Below are 21,783 nucleotides of genomic sequence, written 5' to 3'. Positions count from 1 at the left end.
TTCAGTGTTGTCAGTCCCACAATGGTACTTCTACATCCCATCACCTGGAGGGATTACTACTCTGTAATTGGTTTATTGTCTAGCAGGCTGCATACTAGTGGTTCTCAAACATTTTCATGTCAAGGACCTCCAAATTCGAATGTACTTGGCCGTACAGCGTACACCCTTATGAAATTATTTTGTGCCAGGGACCCCCATACATTTCCCAAAATAGCAGATCTGCAAGCTCCCAACACACGTAGATCTACTTTTGAAAATCCAAAGTATAACATTTGGTTAAAAGAAGTTGAAACTGATTTCTTTCCCCATTTTAGCCTATTTCCCCTGAACTTCACCCCTGAACTTCACTCTGAGAACCACTGGTCTGGCAACATCCAGCTAATGATTGACAACAATAAATAACATTTGACAGGAACAATTTAATCAATACACATCAGGCATTGTCCAAAGTTGTAATAACTAATCTCTGATCTGATGCCTTTACCTTCAAAACTGTTTCATTTAGTAGATATGTGAAGGCTGTAGACTACTAGAGGTGCAATGATTAATCAAATCAATAGAAATTTGAGCTAAAATTACTACTCACGACACTGACCTCATCAAATCCTGGATATCCATACATGGAGACGACTGGATCATCACCTGTCCTAGATCATCATATATGGAGCTGACCTCTACATCTGATTCCCAGATGATGCCCTGTTAGGGCAACCACACTTCTTCTTCTTCTTCTTCTTCTTTCGTGTATCATCATCCTTGATGATTGGTTGACAACATTTATTTCACAAGATTTCTTGTTACTAATAGAATCCCTTTTGTGCCCATCCATATTAAGCCCATATCTGGGAATGCCCATACAATAGAATCCCTTTTATGCCCATCAATATTAAGCCCATATTAGGGAATGCCCAATTGCCCATATATTGTCAGTCTAACCAGTGAGGTTGCTGCATGGACGCTCCATATATGGCCAAGACAGAATTTATTTGCAAATCAAGACTGCTGGGTGGGTGCTGACTATCATCACCTGGATCCTCATCAAACCTTGGATATCCATAGATGGAGACGACTGCATCATCACCTTGATCTACTTATATGGAGCTGGTCAATACCTCTAGATTTGTTCTTGTTTTGTTTTTGCTTTCTTTCTTTGCCCTTTTGTAGCACTTTGAGATTTGTTTCAAATGTGTTAAATACAATAGAGAGGGAGAGAGAGAGACTATACCATTGGTTCTCAAAGTGGGGTCCGGGGACCCCCATGGGGAGGGTCCTAAGTAAAACCTAATACAGTATCACACTCATTTTAACCACTTTATCCATTTATACATTGGTTATTCAAAAATAGCAGATCTACAAGCTCACAGCAGTGCAAGCTTGTGTATCTGCTATTTTTGAACATTTTGGAAAAGTATTGAAAATGTTGAATAATCGTGAATTTATTTTTAACAAATCTCTTCTGGGGATGGGGGTCCACAGAACAAATACATATCAATTTGGGGGTCCTTGACACGAAAAGGTTTGAGAACCATCGGACTGTAATAGATAGATGGATAAATATATATCGATATAGATAGATAGATATTATAAAATATAATTGGGGTCCATGGCCTAGTAGTGCTGCTAGTGCATATCTAGCATCAAGAAACCCAGGCTCATATCAAACGGGGTCCTTGACATTAAAAAGGTTAAGAATCGATCAATTAAAACAACCGTTGCCCCTGACAACAACCAGCCAACCAATGGAAGCGCTCACTCCGTCCGGGCTATGGGAACCGCTCGACAGCCACTGCACCGCCACCACTTCCAGCTCCAGCAGCACAGCGCACACCACACGCACTGACGCACGCAACAACACAGCCTGCGTGCCGGTGTCGGTGCGGTGACTGCCTCGTCTCGTCCCTCCTCTCCTCGGCTCGAATCGTGAAGATGGCCGCGGCGGAGGAGCGTCCCCCGGTCAGAGAAGGGCTCCGCATCTTCTTCCTATGCACGTGCTGGTACACAGTGAGCTCCGGCGGCAACATAGTCAACAAGATCATCCTGAACGGTAAGATATTGTCCTTTTGGCTGTTTCTGAGTCTTATTTTGGTTATAACCATATTTATTTAAGGCTTAATTTATTAATTTCTAACAGGCTTTCCGTACCCGGTGACCGTGTCGCTCTTCCACATCCTCTCGATCGTCGCCTTCCTGCCGCCGCTGCTGCGGGCGTGGGGAGTCCCGAGGACGGACGTGCCCCGCGCCTACTACCGCTGGTACATCCTCCCGCTGGCGTTCGGCAAGTACTTCGCGTCCGTGTCGGCGCACTTCAGCATATGGAAGGTCCCCGTGTCGTACGCGCACACCGGTGAGTAGTAGTGCAGTGTGTGTGTACGTGGTGGGGGTGTTTTTATTTGAGGGACAATTTTTTTTTTAGGTGTGTTTTTGTGTGAAGGAGAAGCAGCACCGGGGGGACGGAGCGGAGGAGAAGCTCTTTGCTGATGTGTCCACCCCCCTTTAATGCGCCAGCTGATGTTAGCCACACGCTGGTTACACGGACACTGGCAACCTGGAGAATTCTGTGACTCTTCTGGGTAGATTCGTAACCTCGCATCGCCAGTCTAGTATATTCGAGGATGTTTCAGTAATATTTAAACGAATAACCAAATCTAATGTACAATCACATATAAAGTATGAAGACAGTATTATTTTTTGATTCATTGACTTTGAACATAACATAGCCTATGTCATTACATTAGAAAGCATTGATTCATTGAATACTTAATTAGAAGTTTGCATAGAACAAGGTACAGGAGTACAGTTCAGATACAAGGTTGAAGGTCTACTAAAAGGATTTAGACCACAAGAAAGATCAATGGCTTTTTGCATTGGGGTCATTCATGAAAAAAGCAGTAGGAAATAGTACTTAAATAATATGCAATAACAGTTGCACAAAAAATACTATGGTGCAACTATGGTATAACTATGGTGCAACTTGCAAGCAGGTAGAATTATTGTTTCGCAAAAAGATAAATAATGCTGCTGAAGAATAAAGTCACAACATTCCAATTTATTTGATTCGACGTTGACATACGAAATAACATATATAAAATGCACCTTAAACATATTTCCATTGTAGTAATAAAACGACTGCACACTGAAGCCTCGAGTCACCGAATTAATAGGTCACCAATTCCGAGGTAACGCGGCCCTGCTAATGCCAGCTAGGCTAGCTCCAGTTTGCCTGAGGAATGCCAACAGAGGAGCGACTCTTCTTGTCATCCACGATTTGATTGAGTTAGTTTCTCCCGAAAGTCATGATTAAAAGCACGCTTGGTGTGATATACCCTTGGCGTGCACTTCAATTACCCCTAACGGGGCAGCTTGTGACTTCTTTTAAGCTGAACTAATGGCTCCTGATGGCTAAAAGAAGGGACCGTTAGCTGAGGGGGTGTAACACGTCTCTAAACTTGTCCATCAGCACACAGTAAAATCCTGAGTGTTAGTTTTACTCTTGAGAGGAGATTCTTCCTACTTAATGTACTCTCTCAGGGTTAAACTACCACTCAGGATGTATGATGTGTGGTCCTGCAAGGGGCTTGTGTCACTCAAAAAATCAGCACAGCACTTCTTCTTTTACCCAACTTGTAAAGGTCCCCACAGCCACAACAACTAGTCTAGAACTTTGAACATATTGTTTTAAAGTGGAGAGTTTTCTACTCCACCACTTTAATGATGGCTGTGGCGAAATGATATAGCCTATTTACATTTATAGTTGGGAGTGCTTTGTCTGTGGACAGTCCTTTTGGTTGATAGATTATGAACTGTTAGACATAATATGTGGCTGTTTCACCTTCACTGCTACATCATGTTTTGTGTCTTGACCCATGAAAACTTTTTTTTTGTGCAGAAATACAAGCTCACAGCATGTCACTTTATGACACACTGAGTTGAGTTTGTGTAATATTTAGATTATTATTATTTAGACAAATTCACAAAACATTTTCGAGATTTCTTTTTCTTTTTTCGAGAACTACTGATTTAGAATTGTAGAATCAGCCTCAGGTCTTAATTAATAGGTTAATAAAACACACTGTAGAATACTCTCCTACTCTTAAACACACACATACCCGTCAAGACACAGTGGAATCTTGCTTATCAGCGGTGCGGTAGTTAATGACGCAGACACTGCCTTTATGGTCTTGAGAACTCTCAAGTGTGACAAGTTTTGCTGTTTGACAAGGGTGTGTCTCTCTGACACACCACGTTGAGACATTTGAACCATGACATTGGCTTTATTGTACATATTATAAAAAGAAACTGTCTCCTACGTTTTGGAAGCGATTTAAAAATTCCTTTCATCTGTGTCCTCTTTCTAACATTCTCTTTGGCACGGAACAACCTTCAAGTAAACAAACTGACCACTGTGTGTATTTAAAATGTGACGTGATCTCTTCTCCCTGTTAACCCCCTCAGTCAAAGCCACAATGCCGATATGGGTCGTGCTGCTATCAAGAATTATCATGAAAGAGAAGCAGACGACAAGGGTGAGTGGGCCCAATCTCGGAAATCTGGCAAAAGACCTGCACTGTACCTGTATGTGTTTTAGAATGTGTGCTGGAGTGGTGATGTGGCATAACTTGAGCCGGAACAACATCTCGTATTTCTTTCGTCTGTAGAGGCTTTTGTCCTATATAGATCCTGTGTGTGTGTGTGTGTGTGTGTGTGTGTGTGCGTGTGCGTGTGCGTGTGTGTGTGTGTTGAGTTCCCAGCTATGAGCTGTGTGTGTTGAGTTCCCAGCTATGAGCATGCGTGGTCATTCTGGTCAAGGCTGGAAACTGCATTAATCTCCAAATTTGAAACAAATGTTATGCAGGTTTACCGGCAACTTGAGACACCTGGCATCCATTCCACAATCTAACAAATCACCATTGAAAGCCAGTCATTATAGCACATGTACTATCACCTAGTAACCTACTTAATGTCCTGTGATGACACTCATAGCTAGTGTATCCCACAATTCACTAGTTGCTTTTAACATTGTGCTAGCCAGCTGGATTCTTACGATAGTTAATGTCTCGGATAGAAAATGCTTCAGGTCAATGGCAATTAATTGGCTGGTTTATTTATGTATTTCTTCCTACTTTGGCTGAAATGCTGCCTTTAGCATTCCCAGCCTCAGTCTAGCATCAGTCCGTCATGTTTAGTTAACAGTGCAGGATCTGGCTTGGTAGTAATGCAGAGTATCTGGACAAAATGTCAGAGACGTGCTACTGCGTCTGTTGGCATTTTGTTTTGTTTCGGAGACAACACAGAGGGCTGTGTTGAAGTACATTTTAACACTTGAGTTCAGTCAGTGCTTCAGTCTGTTGTGCACAGTGAGCTGTCAGGAAGATGAGGAATTAAAGAAATTAATCAGTAAGACGAGATGATTCATGTTGACAGTGCTTTAAAAGGGTCCAAAGGGTACCTGATGTAAAACGTACACGTCGTACAGCCAACAATAATGTCTTAAACAAAACACACAAGCATGCACTCACAGTGCTCTCTTCAGCTATGTTTACATAGTTTATGACTTTGGACAGCTCTGAGCGCAGAGAGACACTTTATTATCAATCTGCAGAGCAAGTCAGGATATCTCAAATACACACAATGGCGTTGAGATTAAACACGGACCCCTGGTGACACTGTGCTCATGCTGAGAACCTGCTAACAGCCACCAGTGAAATGTTAGTGAATGTTAGCAGACTGTTCTGCTTCTACATGGTAGACAAATGTTGGTCTACCATTTTATCCACTCCTGTCCTGTTCCACATCTGTAGTGGTTTGCTACTTATAGTGTCTGTTTAGTGTCTGGTTAATGTTGATGAGCAACATTTGTATGTGTCCTTAAACAATTGAATGCTTAATATACTATATACAGTACTATATACAGTATATATTCTGTATATAATGTACAGTATGTGTGTGCATAACACAGTGTATAATACACAGTAAAGTACCATTCATAGTAGTACTTAAGGACCGCAGGAATACACAAGAAACGGAAGGGGAGAGTGATTTAATCCGTTTCCTCCGGCCGTCCGGACGTAATTGATTGTCTCCGTAACCTTACGGACAACACTCAACCCGACGGATAAAAACCGATAAGAACATACGTACACATGAACTACCCGTGGCGAACTTGTGTCAACCGTGGGGGCAGTAGAGGGAGAAATGTTTCGTCTTTTTTTCTTGTATCCATTTCGTAGGAGGAAGTAAAAAAACAAACAAAAAAATCACAAGTACACGCTGAACAGTGAACAGGCCGGACGCAGACCCGCATGTCAGCCTAATCAGCGCTCTCTACCAGCTGAGCTCTCTCGAATGCGTCTCTCTCCACTCCCGTGCACGCGATTTTTGCGGTTTTGGGTCGGTTTGGGTGGCTACCGTGGCTCATTAACTGTCGGCGGCGCCCCCCCTTAGGATTGCGCTCTAGGCGGTCGCAACGGCATGTGTCCACGCTCATCCATTCTGCATTCTCCAGTCCTTTTTATATTATACCCAGACAGCACAGTGACTAGCGCCGATGGTTAGTGTCGTTCAATCCGAGTGTATCCTCCAAGGGTGTCTATAAACCTCTCTGTCAACAATGTAGGCGCTATGTATGTAGCATTTGCTCATTGGGAAGATGCATTTGGGTGCCATCTAGTGGATATAGTATGTACATATAGGCTTTATTGAACCCTGTACACAGAGACCGTACGGTAAGTATGAATGTCAACGCAATTACCGTACGTACTGTCTCGCCCCCAAACGTACACAAAATCAACCATACGTATCTATAAATGGCCCTTAAGTAAGCCATTGCCGAGCCATGTGGCCCATGGGACAGGAGCCTGTCTCCTGTTTCTGTAGCATGAGGCAGCTTGATGTAGAAGTACACCCCCTGGACATGAGTCATGGCACTAGTATGTTGCAGGGACTTAACCCCCAATCCAGCCCTTGATGCTGAGTGCCAGGCAGGGAGGCATTGGGTCCCATTTTTAGAGTCTTTGGTATGACCAGGCCGGGGATCGAACCCGACCTCCCAGTATCAGGGCAGACACTCTATTAACTCTAGTAACACAGTGTATACAGAGGTTATATTGCCTGTGTGGCCAAGGCCATTCACTTTCAGTTTCCTTTCCTTAAGTTGCATCCTGTTTAGATCAACCTTAGTTAGTTAAATAATGATTAACCGAGCAAGTTAGTCTGCTTAGGACATTGACTTTCCTTTCTACACTTTAACTGTTTTTTCTACACTCTTTTCATTCTGGAGATGTACATGAGGTCTGCTGTATTTTATGGCATTTAGCTATTTGTATGATAGCACTACCGTATATGAATATATCTAGATTCTCCTTTCAGTATGCTGGCTAAACTTTGTGTAAGAGTGCTACTGAGTAATGTTGTGCTTACGTCACGTTGATGCAATCCTCTGCGTGTTTCCCAACATTTTCTCATTATATTTTTATATGTTGCAGCAAAACATATATATATTTACAGACTACAGTATAATAATGTAATGGATTAATAATTTAGTGATGGAAGATATATTGATGAATATACATTCATAGGGTATAAGGATGAATACCTTTGCAACCAAAGTAGTAAATGGCTAGTAGTAAATAGCTTCAGTCCGAATTGTGTGGTAAACAATTCTGATACAATCCAAAAAATATATATATACAATTCATGGAAGGCCAAGACATTGTTCAAAAATAATGTGCTCTGTTGTTGAGTGGGTAATTGTTTATTTTTGTTTTTATTTACTTCTGTAAAAGTCTAAGGAGGATTTATTTAACAGGACGACTGCATTGCATATTTATGAGTTTCTTGTATCTTTCCCTGATTGATATGATCTGTGGGACCCGCCGCCAAAGCGATGCTTTTTCCTCCCAAAACCTTAGTTGATAAAAACCCTGTGTTGTGTGCTCTAGATTCAGCCTACTTAACATGGAAATGCTATTTGTCTTGTGGCTGCTTGCGCCTGCTGCTGACACTGGCCTACTTTCCCCCTTGTGTTGCTGTTATCTGTTAGGTGTATGTGTCCCTCATCCCCATCATTGGAGGCGTGCTGCTGGCCACCGTGACCGAGCTGTCCTTTGATCTGTCTGGACTGATCAGTGCTCTGGCCGCTACCCTCTGCTTCTCGCTTCAGAACATCTTCTCTAAAAAGGTACAGTATGAAAGCATCACAAGATCACATGCTCCCAATTAGAGTCCAGATCGATGCCGCAAGTTTGGGTCTGTTGCAGATCCCGCTTTCGGAAAGTCCCAGACCATGGATTACTGATGTTTTTGACCCATGTTTTGTGGGAAAAAGAGCAAGATTGTCTGAACAATTAAAAAACATATGTTTGATTAAACCTTGTGAACCCTTGTGAACATTTAACTAGCATTTATATGATTTAAACACTTAAGCCCTATTCAAAAATGTTCTAAAATAGCCGATATACAAGCTCACGGCTAGTTGGTCGGCTATTTTTCAAATTTGTTGAAACATTTTCACCAAAGAAAAGCATGCCCAAAATGGGGAGACAACCAGACCGATGTGGACCGCGCCAGGCTCTACTCTGTACAAATGCTTTGAGTGTAGGTCGGAGTAGGGGTTGCTGGAGCAATTACAGTGAAGGATGGTGTCTCATTTGCTGGTTGGGTAGAGCACTGCACCGCACCGCACCAACACATTTATTAGTTTATTTATTTAGCAAGGCCAATGGGCAGCTCAATGACCGTCCCAGAATTAGCTACAGAACTATGTCACTGGCCAGCAGATAATTACAACAATCAACCACTTTTACAGCCATGTGAGACTACAAAGTTCATTTCAGTGTCATCCAAAACATTACATTATTCATTATCTAACCCCAATTAAAATGCATAAATAAGTTGCATGAATAAATAAGTAACACTGTTTAATGATCATATGATTGGTTTGAATCGGGCCATGATTGTAATAGAAGAACATTGTGTCTGCTGGGTGTTGAAGCTAATTATTTCTCTGTATTTCTTCATGAATCAACATAAGGAGCTGCTGTAACTATACTTTTGGAATGTTTGTTTACGATCACCTATAGCAGTTCTTCTCAATTGTTTCAAAATTATTCAAAGTCTTCAGAACATTTTCGATATAAAAAAAAAAAATCCAATAATAGCAGATGTACAAGCTTGCAGTGTGGCCTGTACTGCTGTGCTATGAGCTTGTAGAGCTGCTGTTTTTGACTAGCCAACATATAAATGGATAAAGTGATTTTAAATGATTTTGATGCAATGTTAACTACTTTTCATACACAGCCTTTTCTTTTTCGAGGTCATGTGTGAAAAGCTCTAGCAATTTGACATGAGAAGATGTAACATTTCCACCAAAGTTTATGTGTGAACATTAAGTTTATTCTGGGCTGTATACTGCACATAAAGCAGGCGATAGATATGACCATAGAACAGCCTGGAGCATTTCTTTTGAGATTTATTTTGCTCCTCTGCATTTTCTTTTTTAAATACCAGTAACTCCAACATACCTGTAATCTTCAATGTAATTAAGGGGGAAATGGCATCATGACAACAGAGGAGTTAATTGATATAAAGACGTTTTTGTGAGAATGGTGAGCAAAAGCCATGTGTGAAAGCACCTTATAATATTTGGAAGGGATGAGAGCAATTCAACTAATGTAGAAAATGTCTTGGCTACATGAAGTTCGGCTAGGCTGGACATTTAGCACAGTACTTGCTGTATTTATGGTTCGATACCTTCGGCAGTAGTCATTTCCCAGGCTTTATCGTCTTGTGAGTGAGATGGATATAAAACCGGGAACAAGGTTACTTTCCAAAGAGGAATTATTAATATGGACATAAACCTTACCTGCGAACAAAAAAATCATTAGCAAAGATTGAGTCTTCGTATTTACTGGTCTGTGTTGAAAGAATGTATTACAAGGGTCTGTTGAGCATGTTTCCCTGGCTGCTTCTGTTATCTCCATTTTGTCTCCTCATATTTGGATGTCTGTCCTTGCTGAGTTTATGGTTTTATTTGTTTGTAAGTTGTATTATTATTATTTGTATAGGTCTTGCTGCTATGCTTTTGCGGATTTCATTTTCTGATTACATAAAGCACTTTTCTTCTTATTCTTTCTGTGCTCTATTTGCACAAATGAATTTTGGGTGCATTTCATATTCACAATATAATTGTTCACATTTAGATACACACTCAATTACTCCTGAGTGTTGGTTAAAAAAGAAAAATAAATATGTGAGAATGGACCATTCATTATTGGTCATGTTTACAGTTAAATGCACACTATAACATAACAGCTGTCCCCTGCTGTGTTTTAGGTGTTGAAAGACACGAGGATTCATCATCTGAGGCTCCTCAACGTTCTGGGATTTAATGCTGTCGTTTTTATGGTTCCAACCTGGGTGCTTGTGGACCTGTCTGCTTTCCTGGTGCAAGGAGACATGGTGAGTTTGTTCTTTCTTGCTTTCTTTATTTCTCTCTTTTTCCTATCTGTCTGTCTGTCTCTCTCTCTCTCTCTCTCTCTCTCTCTCTCTCTCCTTTTATGTTGAAAACAGCTTAGAGGGAGGCCGTACAGGAGAGACAAGACAGTAAGAAACCTGAGAGTGAGACTGTGTTTGAGAGCCAGACAGTAGGAAAGCTGGCAGGGAGGCAGTGTAGGTGAGACATATGGTAGGAAAGCTGACATGGAGATGGTGTAGGAGAGACAGACAGTAGGCAAGCTGACAGGGGCACAATGTAGGAGAGACTGAGGGTAGGAAAGCTAACAGGGGACGGTGTAGGACAGACAAGACGGTAAGAAAGCTGACAGAGCGAAGTCTGTAGTGGGATTCAGTCTTGGACCAGGAAGACCGTCTTCATGGTATTGAATGTATAAACAATGTGTAAAAACATGATCATGTGTGATCAATACAGTGGTTCAGTGTACTAGTTCAGTGTAGGGGTGGGACGATTAGCAATATTATCGTTTATCGTGATAAACACGATTTAATTTATCTTGATATGGTCCTCATCGTCATGCACTGGGATCAATTCACCTTTTATTTGCTGAACTGCGTATCCGTTACCACTTAAACCCTCTATAATTGGTAAAGGGTACTTATAATATACGTACTTGATAGTCTTTTTTTTTTTTTTTCATTCTATCAAATGTCTTTGCCAAAAGAAATAGCCAATCTACAAGCGACGCGTTGTGAGCTTGTAGATCTGCTATTTTTTGGCAAATGTTCCACCCCAGGATATTGGATGTTGGGGATATTTTGATTATCGCGATAATATCGTAAATCGTGATTTCTTTGGTCACCATAATCGTGATATGACATTTTCATATCGTCCCATGCCTAGTTCAGTGCTGTAGCTGAAATGCTCTGACCCTGCTGTCATGTCCCCGTCTCTTCCCACCCAGTCGGACGTCTCCAATTTCGGTAGCACCTTCCTGCTGCTGCTGGTCAGCGGTTTCTGTAACTTTGCGCAGAACGTCATCGCCTTCAGCGTGCTGAACCTGGTCAGTCCTCTGAGCTACGCCGTGGCCAACGCCACCAAGAGGATCATGGTCATCAGCTGCTCCCTGCTGCTGCTCCGGAACCCCGTCACCTCCTACAACATCATGGGCATGATGACCGCCATCGTGGGCGTCTTCCTCTACAACAAGGTAAGAGTCCGTTTGACGGGACAGGGCCTAATTAAGAGTTCAAAACCTTTACCCACTTGAACCCTAGACGTCACTGTTTCCCAAACACTGGGTCGGGACCCATTTGTGGCTCGCGGACACGTTTTTATGGGACCCTTAATTTTTGGTTTCATTTCAAAACATTTTCAAAAAACATGAACATAAAGTAAATAAAAGACGAATCTAAGAAATTCCATAAATTAGCAAACAAATGATTGAGCTTGTAGATCTTCTATTTTCACTAGTTTTGGTCCCGGGCAAACGTCTAATTTCTCTTTTGGGTCACAGGCTAAAAGGTTTGGGAACCACTGCAATACGTGGTTGACCGGAGTCCTTTAGGGCTCTAGTGACCTTTCTGTATTTACTCTACGTTAAATGCTGAAAATAGCAATCTACAAGCGTAGATCTACTACTTTCTATTTGCTAATGTGACTTCATCCATATTTGGGTATATTTATTTATGTCATCTTAATATTTGGGCACAGATGCACACACAGACAGTCAGAGATTTGTGGAATTTATGGAGTGGAACATGTTGCACTGTAGTGTAACTAATACCTAATTTATTCCAATAGTGTCTTTAACTGCCCGGCCTGCCTGCTCTGCAGTCAGCCTGTGTGTGTGTTTATACATTAATGATGTGTGTGTGTATAACTTTACCCGGGTCTTTTGCCAAACAGGCCAAGTACGACGCCAACAAGGAGAAGAAGCTGCTCCCGTCCAGCAAGCAGGACCTGGCGTCCTTCGACAACCCGGCCCTGAGCCTGGACAAGATCCAGGCCAACGGAGTCGTGGACCTCCAGCACGGCCGCAGCTCCGTGCTCACCGACCACTTCCAGTACAGCCGACAGGCCTACACGATGAACTACGGAGCAGGGAACCACCAGTACGTGGTGTAACCCCGCCACCACCACCCAGCCTTCTCTGATGGACTTTACTGTACGTATATCCTGGGGGGGGAAGGGATCCGTAAGGCTCCCCGCCCCCCCGCCCCCCTTCTCTCCCTCACCATGCCTGAAGAGACTGAAGGCAAGTGCTTGTCGGTTAAGGGCTGCGGGGGCGATGAGATGTGTCAAAAAGACACGCACGTCCCATACCTACCAGCCAGGGTGCCGGTAGTTCGTCATTCATGTGAAATAAACTCTGCGCACCAAAAAGCCTGTTTCGAGCCTGGTGGAAACGTTACTCTAATAAGTAGAGGCAATCGGGAGTCTTTTTAGTGCGCAGATTAAAATTTTACTTACGGTGAGATGTGTCAATCATGGAAGGGAGTCAGTGTGTCCTGACTTCACTGCGCCCTTGCACATGCCCCCTCCTCCTTAACGCTGCTTTCCAACAGCTGCATATAATTTATAATTTATTTCCAGGGGTATACTGTTAGGGCTGGTCGTGTGGGGGAGAAACAGTCATTGTAACCGCTGGTTTCAGTAGTGTAAGATGTTAGTTGGGCTGGGCAATAATGGACAAAATGTAATATCAGGATTTCTGACCAAATAGCTTACATTGTGATGCATTGCTTGTAAATCTGCTATTTTCAAAAGTTTTTACATTTTAAAAGCAGAAAGTAAGGCTTAAAGCTATAATCTGTAACTTTTCCAATAAAACAAATCTTAATTTGTCCTAACTATTAAATCTCTAAAGTTTTAGAATACACACTCCATGAATTTCAGCCCCTAAAGCCTTCTGTAAATATGTTTTCTATGATCCTGGATCCCCGGATTTCGCGACAAAATTACGTCATCTGCATCTTTCCGTATACGTTGTCTCCAGATCTACCGGCCAATCACAGCGCGGATCATACACTACCGGCCAATCACAGCGCGTCTTGACGTCTTTTCAGGAAGTAGCTTGCCTCAGCAACAGTGTTTACGCTGCTGTAGGAGTCTAGCCTGCTACTCCTCTGTTACTGCTCGCAGAGGGACGCGAGACCCCTCTATGGATGCGTCTCGGTGAGACGCAGGTGTCGCAGTGGTCCACGGCCCCGCACCGGTGGTCCATGGCGACCCCGGGCGAAAAACGGACGAAAAAAGCAATACCGCTACTAACCAGTAGTTGAGCAACTTCCAGAGTATAGCTTTAAGTGATCTGGAAAAGACAACACTATTACGAAATCCAAAATTGTCTCATATCACAATCACAGTATTGATATTGATATAATATTGATATATTGCCCAGCCCTAGGTGTTACACAACAGTAGTGTTGTGTAAATGTGACATGGAGAAGAGATGACCACCTGAAAGCATATCAATAACCTTTGTTTCCACAGCAAGCCATACCTTAATATTATTTGAGATTATTATTTTTCTTTAGTTTGTTTTCTGTTTACTTTCAGAGGGAAGTAAAATTACTGTCAACGAATTACTGTGAGCGTATTGTTGGCGTGGGGAAAAGGGGCCTTTAACCACAAGAGCGGTTCCATTTGTAACATACGATGATTTAAGGGACATTTAGATTTTTAGTTCAGTGATTTGTCATCAGCAGGCACTTTTTGGATTAAAGAAAAATGCCTTTTGGAAAATGACCATTTTTGAGAGGATATGTGCTTCCAGACCCATTTAAGTGTCGTTTAGTTTTGTTACTTTTTATGTGGGAGAATTATGTTAAACAACATACCTTGAAACACGTCTAGAGGGGGAATTTAAGCTATGTGAACTGTCAATGCAGAACAATGTCTCCCCCCGATAATGTTACAAGTCTACCGAAGGCTAAGCTTCAAAATGTCCCCTCCTTTATCATTAACCCCAGGCTCTGAGAAGTCTGACTCACGCATTGAATAACTAAAATGGGGCAAAAGCTCCCCCTTCATAATGCTAGATTGATTGTTGCCGAGTGTCTTCAAACTGCAAGGTAATAAAGACACTTTTTGGAAACGTATCCAGGCCCAGGGAAACAGCACCTTCATAGAGATACCATTAGATACCTTGACAGTGAGACGAGGTACGCTCATTAACACGGTCTATGACCTGTCCAAGGAAGTGGCCAGTTGAACAAAACAATAATAACGTTATAGTTAGGTTGACTGGAGTCATCCAGGGCTTTAATTTATACTTTTTCACACATTTCTTTCCCTTGTGATCAGCGTTGGTGGTTGAAAATGGACCTGCTAGGTTTTTTTTTCTCTTTTTTACTAAGAAGATGTGTCTCCGATAGAAAAACAGGGACTGGTTATCTTCAATGTATTAGTCTTTCTAAATGTCCACTAACATTTGTACAGTATATCGTCGCTGTCGGGGTGGAAACCTTGTATGTCCAAAACCACAACTTTTCAGAAAATGGAGGAGAAAAAAACAACACAACTCTGTTATGATGATGGATCCAATGTAGTTATTATGTAGTCACAAGCTCTTGTTAACACTTTTCATTTGTTAAATATCCATAAAAAAACACAGACACAATTACAGTAACCACTTTCTGATAGGTGAAAATAGCAGATCTACTTTTGCATGGCACTGTCATACGATGAAGCATAATATAGCGGGTGAGAGACAAACAAATGAACATGAAATATGGAAATACAAGGTTTCTGCCTGACAACAAACGGTAATCCAGTAGGCCTGTTCCAACACAGCCACTTATCATATACTAACTGCCATGGTTATAAGGAAATGAAAACCACAGTGGTTAAGGAAGTAAAGAGCTGTGTGTGCAAAGCCTAATCCACAGATCTGTGCTTCAACAGACCAGGAGCCACGTTTATGACCAGTCAAACTAGAGACTACATCCACATGTTGTGTGCACTAAGAAGCACTTTTGCTAGTAGCATGCTGAAAGTTTATTCTGGCAGGTATGAGAATTTAAGTAATGCATTTTGGTACTTGGTAATCGCTGTACAAATTCGGCTTCCTTTACTGATGGTAAGATAATGGCCACTCTGGCTGACTGAAGAGACTGGCTGAAGACGCAGTCGTATTTCTATGTAGATAGAATGGGGAGGACAAGTATCGCAGGTCTCCAGCAGGAATGTAGCATCGGTCGGAGACAATAAGTGGTCTCCGCTTGCCTCTGAGGACTTCTAAATGTAAGGTAGTTTCTAGAACAACTGCCACTAACAAACCTACGCACACTGCTCTGAAAACCTTATCACCGTCCCAATGTGACCACTCAAAAACCTTGGATTGGTTCTGCAATGCAGGGTTTCCTCTTGTTTATTTTTTTCTCATTGAGGCCAGGCCTTAATCGGGAAGGCATGTTAAGACCGATACAGGGCTCCAGTAAGTGCAATAAGTCACGTATTCAGAAGTGTGATTGTTGTTACACTGCCCTTTACCACCTTCTTTGTCTTTTAGATTCAGTTTTTATTCATGTCAATTGTCAATCTATAGATTTCATGTCTTGCCTGATATTGAGCGACAAGAAGCCAGTTTTGATTTGTGTGTCTGTCTCGGTTGAATTTATACTCCATCTCAGTGTGGCTTGCCATAAAGAACTGATTTTAAAGCTCTATTTGGCAAGAGACTGTCGTGCTAATAGAGGCCTTGCACATAATGTCTGTATAGTTCCTTTTACAGAAAATACTATTCCACTTACCTATCTACCTGGTTGACTGGTATCCCCCAAGGCTCTATACTCTAGGATTTCCCTCCACACCAAATGTCTTTGCCCCAGGACACCAGGTGGTCAATAATTAGGATAATTCATGTGCATTGGAAAAGGACTGAAATTACAGTTCCCCAGTGACTTATTTACAAGATTCAGTAATCACACACCAAGGCATTTGTATTGATGATATCGTATATCAAAAATGTGCTACCGCTGTTTCCTAACATGGAAGGTAATATGGGCTTTGACGCATTCAGTGCAAGGCCTCTATTACACCATAATATACAACCACAGGGTGATGCCAGGCTTTTGATTGCAAATTATGTGTTGTTTTATTAAAATGTTGAGCATGGTATTGTGCTCAATTTACATGTGTCAAAAATGGCCAATCTACAAGCGCACATCGCTTCATGATGCGACGCTTGTAGATGCGCTATATTTAGTACACAACAATGTTGTACGATGAAGTATGAGGGGGGAAGCGTCCGCAAAAGAGAACTTCTTTTTGAGCAATGGAGAGTGTTTGATATACTGTAAGTCCAGAGCACTACAGCATTGGTTCTCAAAGTGGGGTCCAGGGGGTCCCCAGCAAAAGTAGTTAATGTAACGTCACAATCATTCAACCATTTATACGTTGGCTAATCAAAATGAGCAGATCTACAAGCTCACAGCTGCGACGCTCCTCTCCCAAAAGTTGAACTATCTTCTGCTTGAAGGTCTCGGAGCATCAAAACTCAGAAGTAGCAGATCCACAGGCTTGAAATTCAAGCTTGCGAATCTGCTTCTTTTGCTGCTTTTGAATTTGAATCCTGAAAAGTAACCGTTTGGACATTTAAGACTGGCAGCTCAAAAACATGCTTTCTGTGGACAGACACAGCCCCATCATTCTCTTTTCCTTGCATTTTTTCTGTATGCCGAGAGAATGGTTGACACACTTTAAAGTCAGAAACTCTCGAGTCTGTAGAAGATTTGAGACACTGTCTTGTTTATTGCTGTGCAGCTCTTTAACTGGAATGTAGTAAATGCTGATGATGAGTGTTGAGAGGGAGGGGACACGGACTACTTTGTAAAAAGTTGTACAAATTCAGTTACTTTGCGTGTGTGTGTGTGGTTAAAAGGATGATGACTTTTTACTGAACCAATGTTTATAGATTTTTATTTATGGCGTCAGTCAAGGTACAGAAACATTGTATATAGAGGTGCAGCTAAGCACAGTCTTGTCTGCTTCATGTTTAGTAAATGCTATTTTTCAATGTCCTACAAAAATAAAATGCATTGTGAAATTATGACCGATGTGATGACGTGGTTGTCTTGATGCTGAAACTGGGTGGTCAGTCAGGTTTATCATTAACCACTACCCTATATAACTATGTTAACAGGGGTCCCCCAGGGCCCTCTATTAGGTTTGCTAGCATTTCTCTCTGCGCCAGATCTCTTTGTCGAAAATAGACGATCTACAAGCTCACAGAACAAGGAAGCTCGGGGTGATGAACATTGAACACTCATACAGGTGTTTTAAGTTTGCTGCTTACACCTCTTCTCAGGGCCAGTGGTGTACAAAGTATTGTTTTTTATTGAGTAAGTGGCAATACCACAATGTTACTAGTAAAAGTCCTGCGTATAAAGTTTTACTTGAGTACCAAAAGTAAAAGTACTCATTATACAGAATGTACCGTTTCACTTGTTAAAAGCTTTAAAAAATAGCAGATGCTACAATCATTGATGTGACACATTATGAACTTGTAGATGGCCTATTTTTAGTAGTGTATAAAAATGGCATTTACTTTTTTAAATTATGTTGTAATGATAATCTAAACCCACAAATTAACTTAAGTTTTCACATAATTGGTAGTGGAGTCAAAAGTACAATGGTAGTAATAGAGTAATTGAGTAAATGTGCTTGGTTACTTTACACCACTGCTCAAGGCTGTGTGTTGGTTTAACTGCTCCCTCACACTTAGATTTGTTTGCAGTGATGTATTGTAAAGAGACTCCATGCACTCCAATGAAACTCAAGTTTTCTTTACAGCAATAGTGCATTATGGAGCCTCTCAATAGTTCCCAGAAGACTAGCAAGTAAAAGTGCAACAGCATTTGTGATCCACTTTTAAAAGATACGATTCTATACAGTATTATCTCTTTTGGATCAATTTAACATGGAACTGGAACTAACTGAGGTCTACACATATCACACAATCAAGCATTTTGGTCTCCAGTTGATGCCAATCCCTCTTTATATGCCTGTGGGTCTTTATACCTCTGAGGGCAGCCCAGTTTACCTTGTTCTCATTCTTTTTTTGGGTTAGGTTAGGTAACAACAGTAATCTTCAGTAATGTTGACACAGATAGCAATAATTCATTTAAAAGTACCCTTTAAAATACAAATTGAAAACACCATGAAAATTGTATAATTTATTATCAGATATCAAGATAGTGGTTTAGCTTCTGAAAGGGGCCTTTTCCACCAAAAGAACCTGGGTTCCAGAACCAGTGCCGGTTCAACTTTCTTGGAACCTTGGTTAGTTCTTGCGAACCGACTTGCGTTTCCACCAGAGTGAACCAGAGCCATTGTCCCCCAGTACAGATGGTGGTTCACTGGAAAAACCAAGGATTTTGTGGTTCCGGTTCCGAACCAACTTTTACGGTTCGGAACCAACTCCGGTTCTCAGTGGAAAAGCACACCTCTGGTTCATCCCATAGGCGGGAGAAAGAACCGGAACCGGTTCTTTGCCGGTGGAAAAAGCCCCACAGTGTAGTCTTGAGAAACAGGAGAATTTAAAATGCCTGGTTTGTTTCTCCTGAGTCTTGCAAACCTTTGCCAGATTTCAGCCACTAGGAATACGTGTTTTTGGACTCACATGACACTCACATGTTTGAAATATAATGAAAGATTATTCCAATTTGACAAACTAATTGATTTTAAGGACCACACCAGTCTATTTTGACTCTCCATTAGCAGTGACGGCCTCTGTCTTCAACAAATGTTATGTCCATTATTGAATGCAGTCAGTGTATACTTTAGTAGCCTATTATGTTTAAACATAATTCATTGTCATTCATGTTGAATAGGTTTGGAAATGCATTAGACTTTGAAAGATTGAAGTTCCGAGGTAAAGATAAGCCCTTTTGAAAATCACCACTGTTTATTTGATCTAAAATTACTGTTTTACACTAATATATGCCTTAATACAACCTGGAAGAATAATTCCTTACGCAGCTTAAGTGCTGCATTTCAAGCTTGAATATTAGCTTGAAGAGGGCCTTCAACAATACAGTGAGTTTCAGCTAACAATCTGTAATGTTTATTGAATATGGATGAAATGTAAACAAGCACATATCTCAAAATGAAAGACATTTGGGGAATAATGGTAGAGGTTTATTTAATGTTGCTGAGGTCATTGGAAAATTACATGAAACTGGTATGGTCCTCTTTTTTTTAAAGCAGCACTATGTAACTGAATGAGTTTCATCTTGGCACTGCCAGACAAAGCGAAGACTGGCCAATCACAGTGTGTCCTCACCGTACATGCTTGCAGAGACTATTTGGTAATGAAGTCAAACGACCCCAAACTACATTGTAGGCTACTGCTTTAAGGCAACTTGAACAGGAAGTATTTCAAATGTAACGCTTGTGGCTCCAAACCTCCTTTGTGACTAAATTGTGCAAAGCTTTGTGCTGCTTCTTGGACCCTGAAGTCAAACCAAACCAGGCATTCCAGTTTCACCTGAGTCTTGGAATAAAATCATCTTAATATTAGATGTTAAAACAAGTCAAATACCTCTCTCTTCTCTTCAGAATCAAAGAGAGCGGAACAGCTGCCCCAACGACTGAGATTCTGTAAACTCTGTACAGTGTCCCCAGATGTCAGTGAAGTGGCAATTTATGGACTTTTAAGACATTTTTAATACCTCAAAAAGAAATGGAAAAAGACCATTACAACATCAAAAGTAATCAACAAGCTATACTATAAAAACTGGTCAAATATTGGCCAACTTGTCAAAAGATATTAAGAAAAGGCAAAATAAATTAAAATATTTTCACAATATACATAACAAAATCGAATAGCTCAACTCCTACAATTCCAAGTGCTTGTCAGGGTGGGTGGGGGGAGTTCAAATTACTTTTAGGAGTCACAGCCTGACAAGGTTGACGACCAGTGATCTAGATGGGGATGATAAATTGTATTCCACACACCATACCATGTCAGTGTGCTGCTTTCAGCTTATGTTGACAACAAGACGGACAAAGAAATGCCTTGACGAAATTACACATCTATTAAGAATGTGAGTCCTGTCCATGAATGAGAAGGGAGGGAAAACATACATGTTCATGCTCATCAGGCCTTTAAATGGATGACAAACTTGTCTGTAGCACTTGGTTTAGCAACCTTTGGTCTACCATGACCTATAGGCTAAATTGTTCAGTGCCTTTTAATTTCTCGACAACCGGAATCAGAGAAGACGGAGAAAGGTCCTGTTGTAGAAAATAAATGCATTAATTAAAAATGTAGGTATTGATTTTAGGTTGGAAGAGCCACCATCTCTCTAAAATTGTTGTTGATGTTCCCAACAGTTTATCGGCTGTGAGTCCAGAACCAGCCTGTAGATGGTGCTCATTCACAACCCATCTCAGTTTTGGCTGGAAGCCAACGAATCTGTTTCCACTGCACAAGTGTTCCATACCTAACCCTTTCTGGGCAGTTCAGTATGTTTTGCACAACCTCTTGTTCAGTACATGTATGTATGATAGATGCTTCCTGTTAAGGAACATATTGCACTGTTTTCTTCACCCATACAAACAGGACTGTATTCCATATCGGGATTCAAATGGAAAACCAGTGGGTCCTGTCCTGCACAGTACTCTTGTACTGATAGTATATGGCTGTACTGGCCCAGCAGTGGTTGAGGAGGTAGAGCGGCAGCTAGTGTGATCCCTGGCACCACCTGGCTTAGTGTTGAAGTGTCCTTGAGCAAGACACTGAAGTGACTGAACCCCTAAATACTGCCAATTAGTAGTTTGGTGCTTTTAGTCTGGCATCCATCCGTGTGTGTGTGTGTGTGTGTGTGTGTGTGTGTGTGTGTGTGTGTGTGTGTGTGTGTGTGTGTGTGTGTGTGTGTGTGTGTGTGTGTGTGTGTGTGTGTGTGTGTGTGTGTGTGTGTGTGTGTGTGTGTGTGTGTGTGTGTGTGTGTGTGTGTGTGTGTGTGACTAGCTGAACACATTGTAGAAAGGCACTATATAAATGCAACATTTTACTATCCTTGGATCAGTCCAGATGCAGAACACCACTGGTGCCTTTTTAAAATACTGTATCCATGACTAATCCACTACTGTACACTAGACATACGTAAAGGTAGCTTTATTTTTTAGAGAAGGCTACTGCGCCCCTGAGCATATCAAGGTGTAGAATAAGTGGTTATTAATTCGGTACAACTAGTGCTGTTTATCGTCATATGAAATGTTCTATAAAGTCCAGTTCAAGTCCAGTCAAGGTTCTTGGCTTCGTGTCTTATGATTTCAGTAGTGTCCATTTGTGTTTACAAAAGTCTGTAGTAGTGGTTGTTTGT

The 21,783-nt window shown here is 41.4% G+C and overlaps 1 protein-coding gene across 1 annotated transcript; it reads left to right on the top strand.

The window, feature by feature from the left end:
• Positions 1 to 1,843: 1,843 nt before the first annotated feature.
• LOC308282950 (solute carrier family 35 member E1-like) lies at positions 1,844 to 17,507 on the top strand. The gene is made up of 7 exons (XM_080723338.1): positions 1,844 to 2,044; positions 2,132 to 2,344; positions 4,453 to 4,523; positions 8,039 to 8,176; positions 10,330 to 10,455; positions 11,415 to 11,660; positions 12,359 to 17,507. Exons 1-7 carry the CDS (start codon positions 1,927 to 1,929, stop codon positions 12,575 to 12,577), a joined length of 1,131 nt encoding a protein of 376 aa, XP_080579464.1. The 5' UTR covers positions 1,844 to 1,926; the 3' UTR covers positions 12,578 to 17,507.
• Positions 17,508 to 21,783: the final 4,276 nt, after the last annotated feature.

Source organism: Nannobrachium achirus (assembly GCF_963921795.1).
Source record: "Nannobrachium achirus genome assembly, chromosome: 1".
Classification (NCBI taxonomy): Eukaryota; Metazoa; Chordata; class Actinopteri; order Myctophiformes; family Myctophidae; genus Nannobrachium; species Nannobrachium achirus.
The sequence above is the reverse complement of the archived record's forward strand: the minus strand, read 5'-3'. Positions and strand labels throughout refer to the sequence as shown.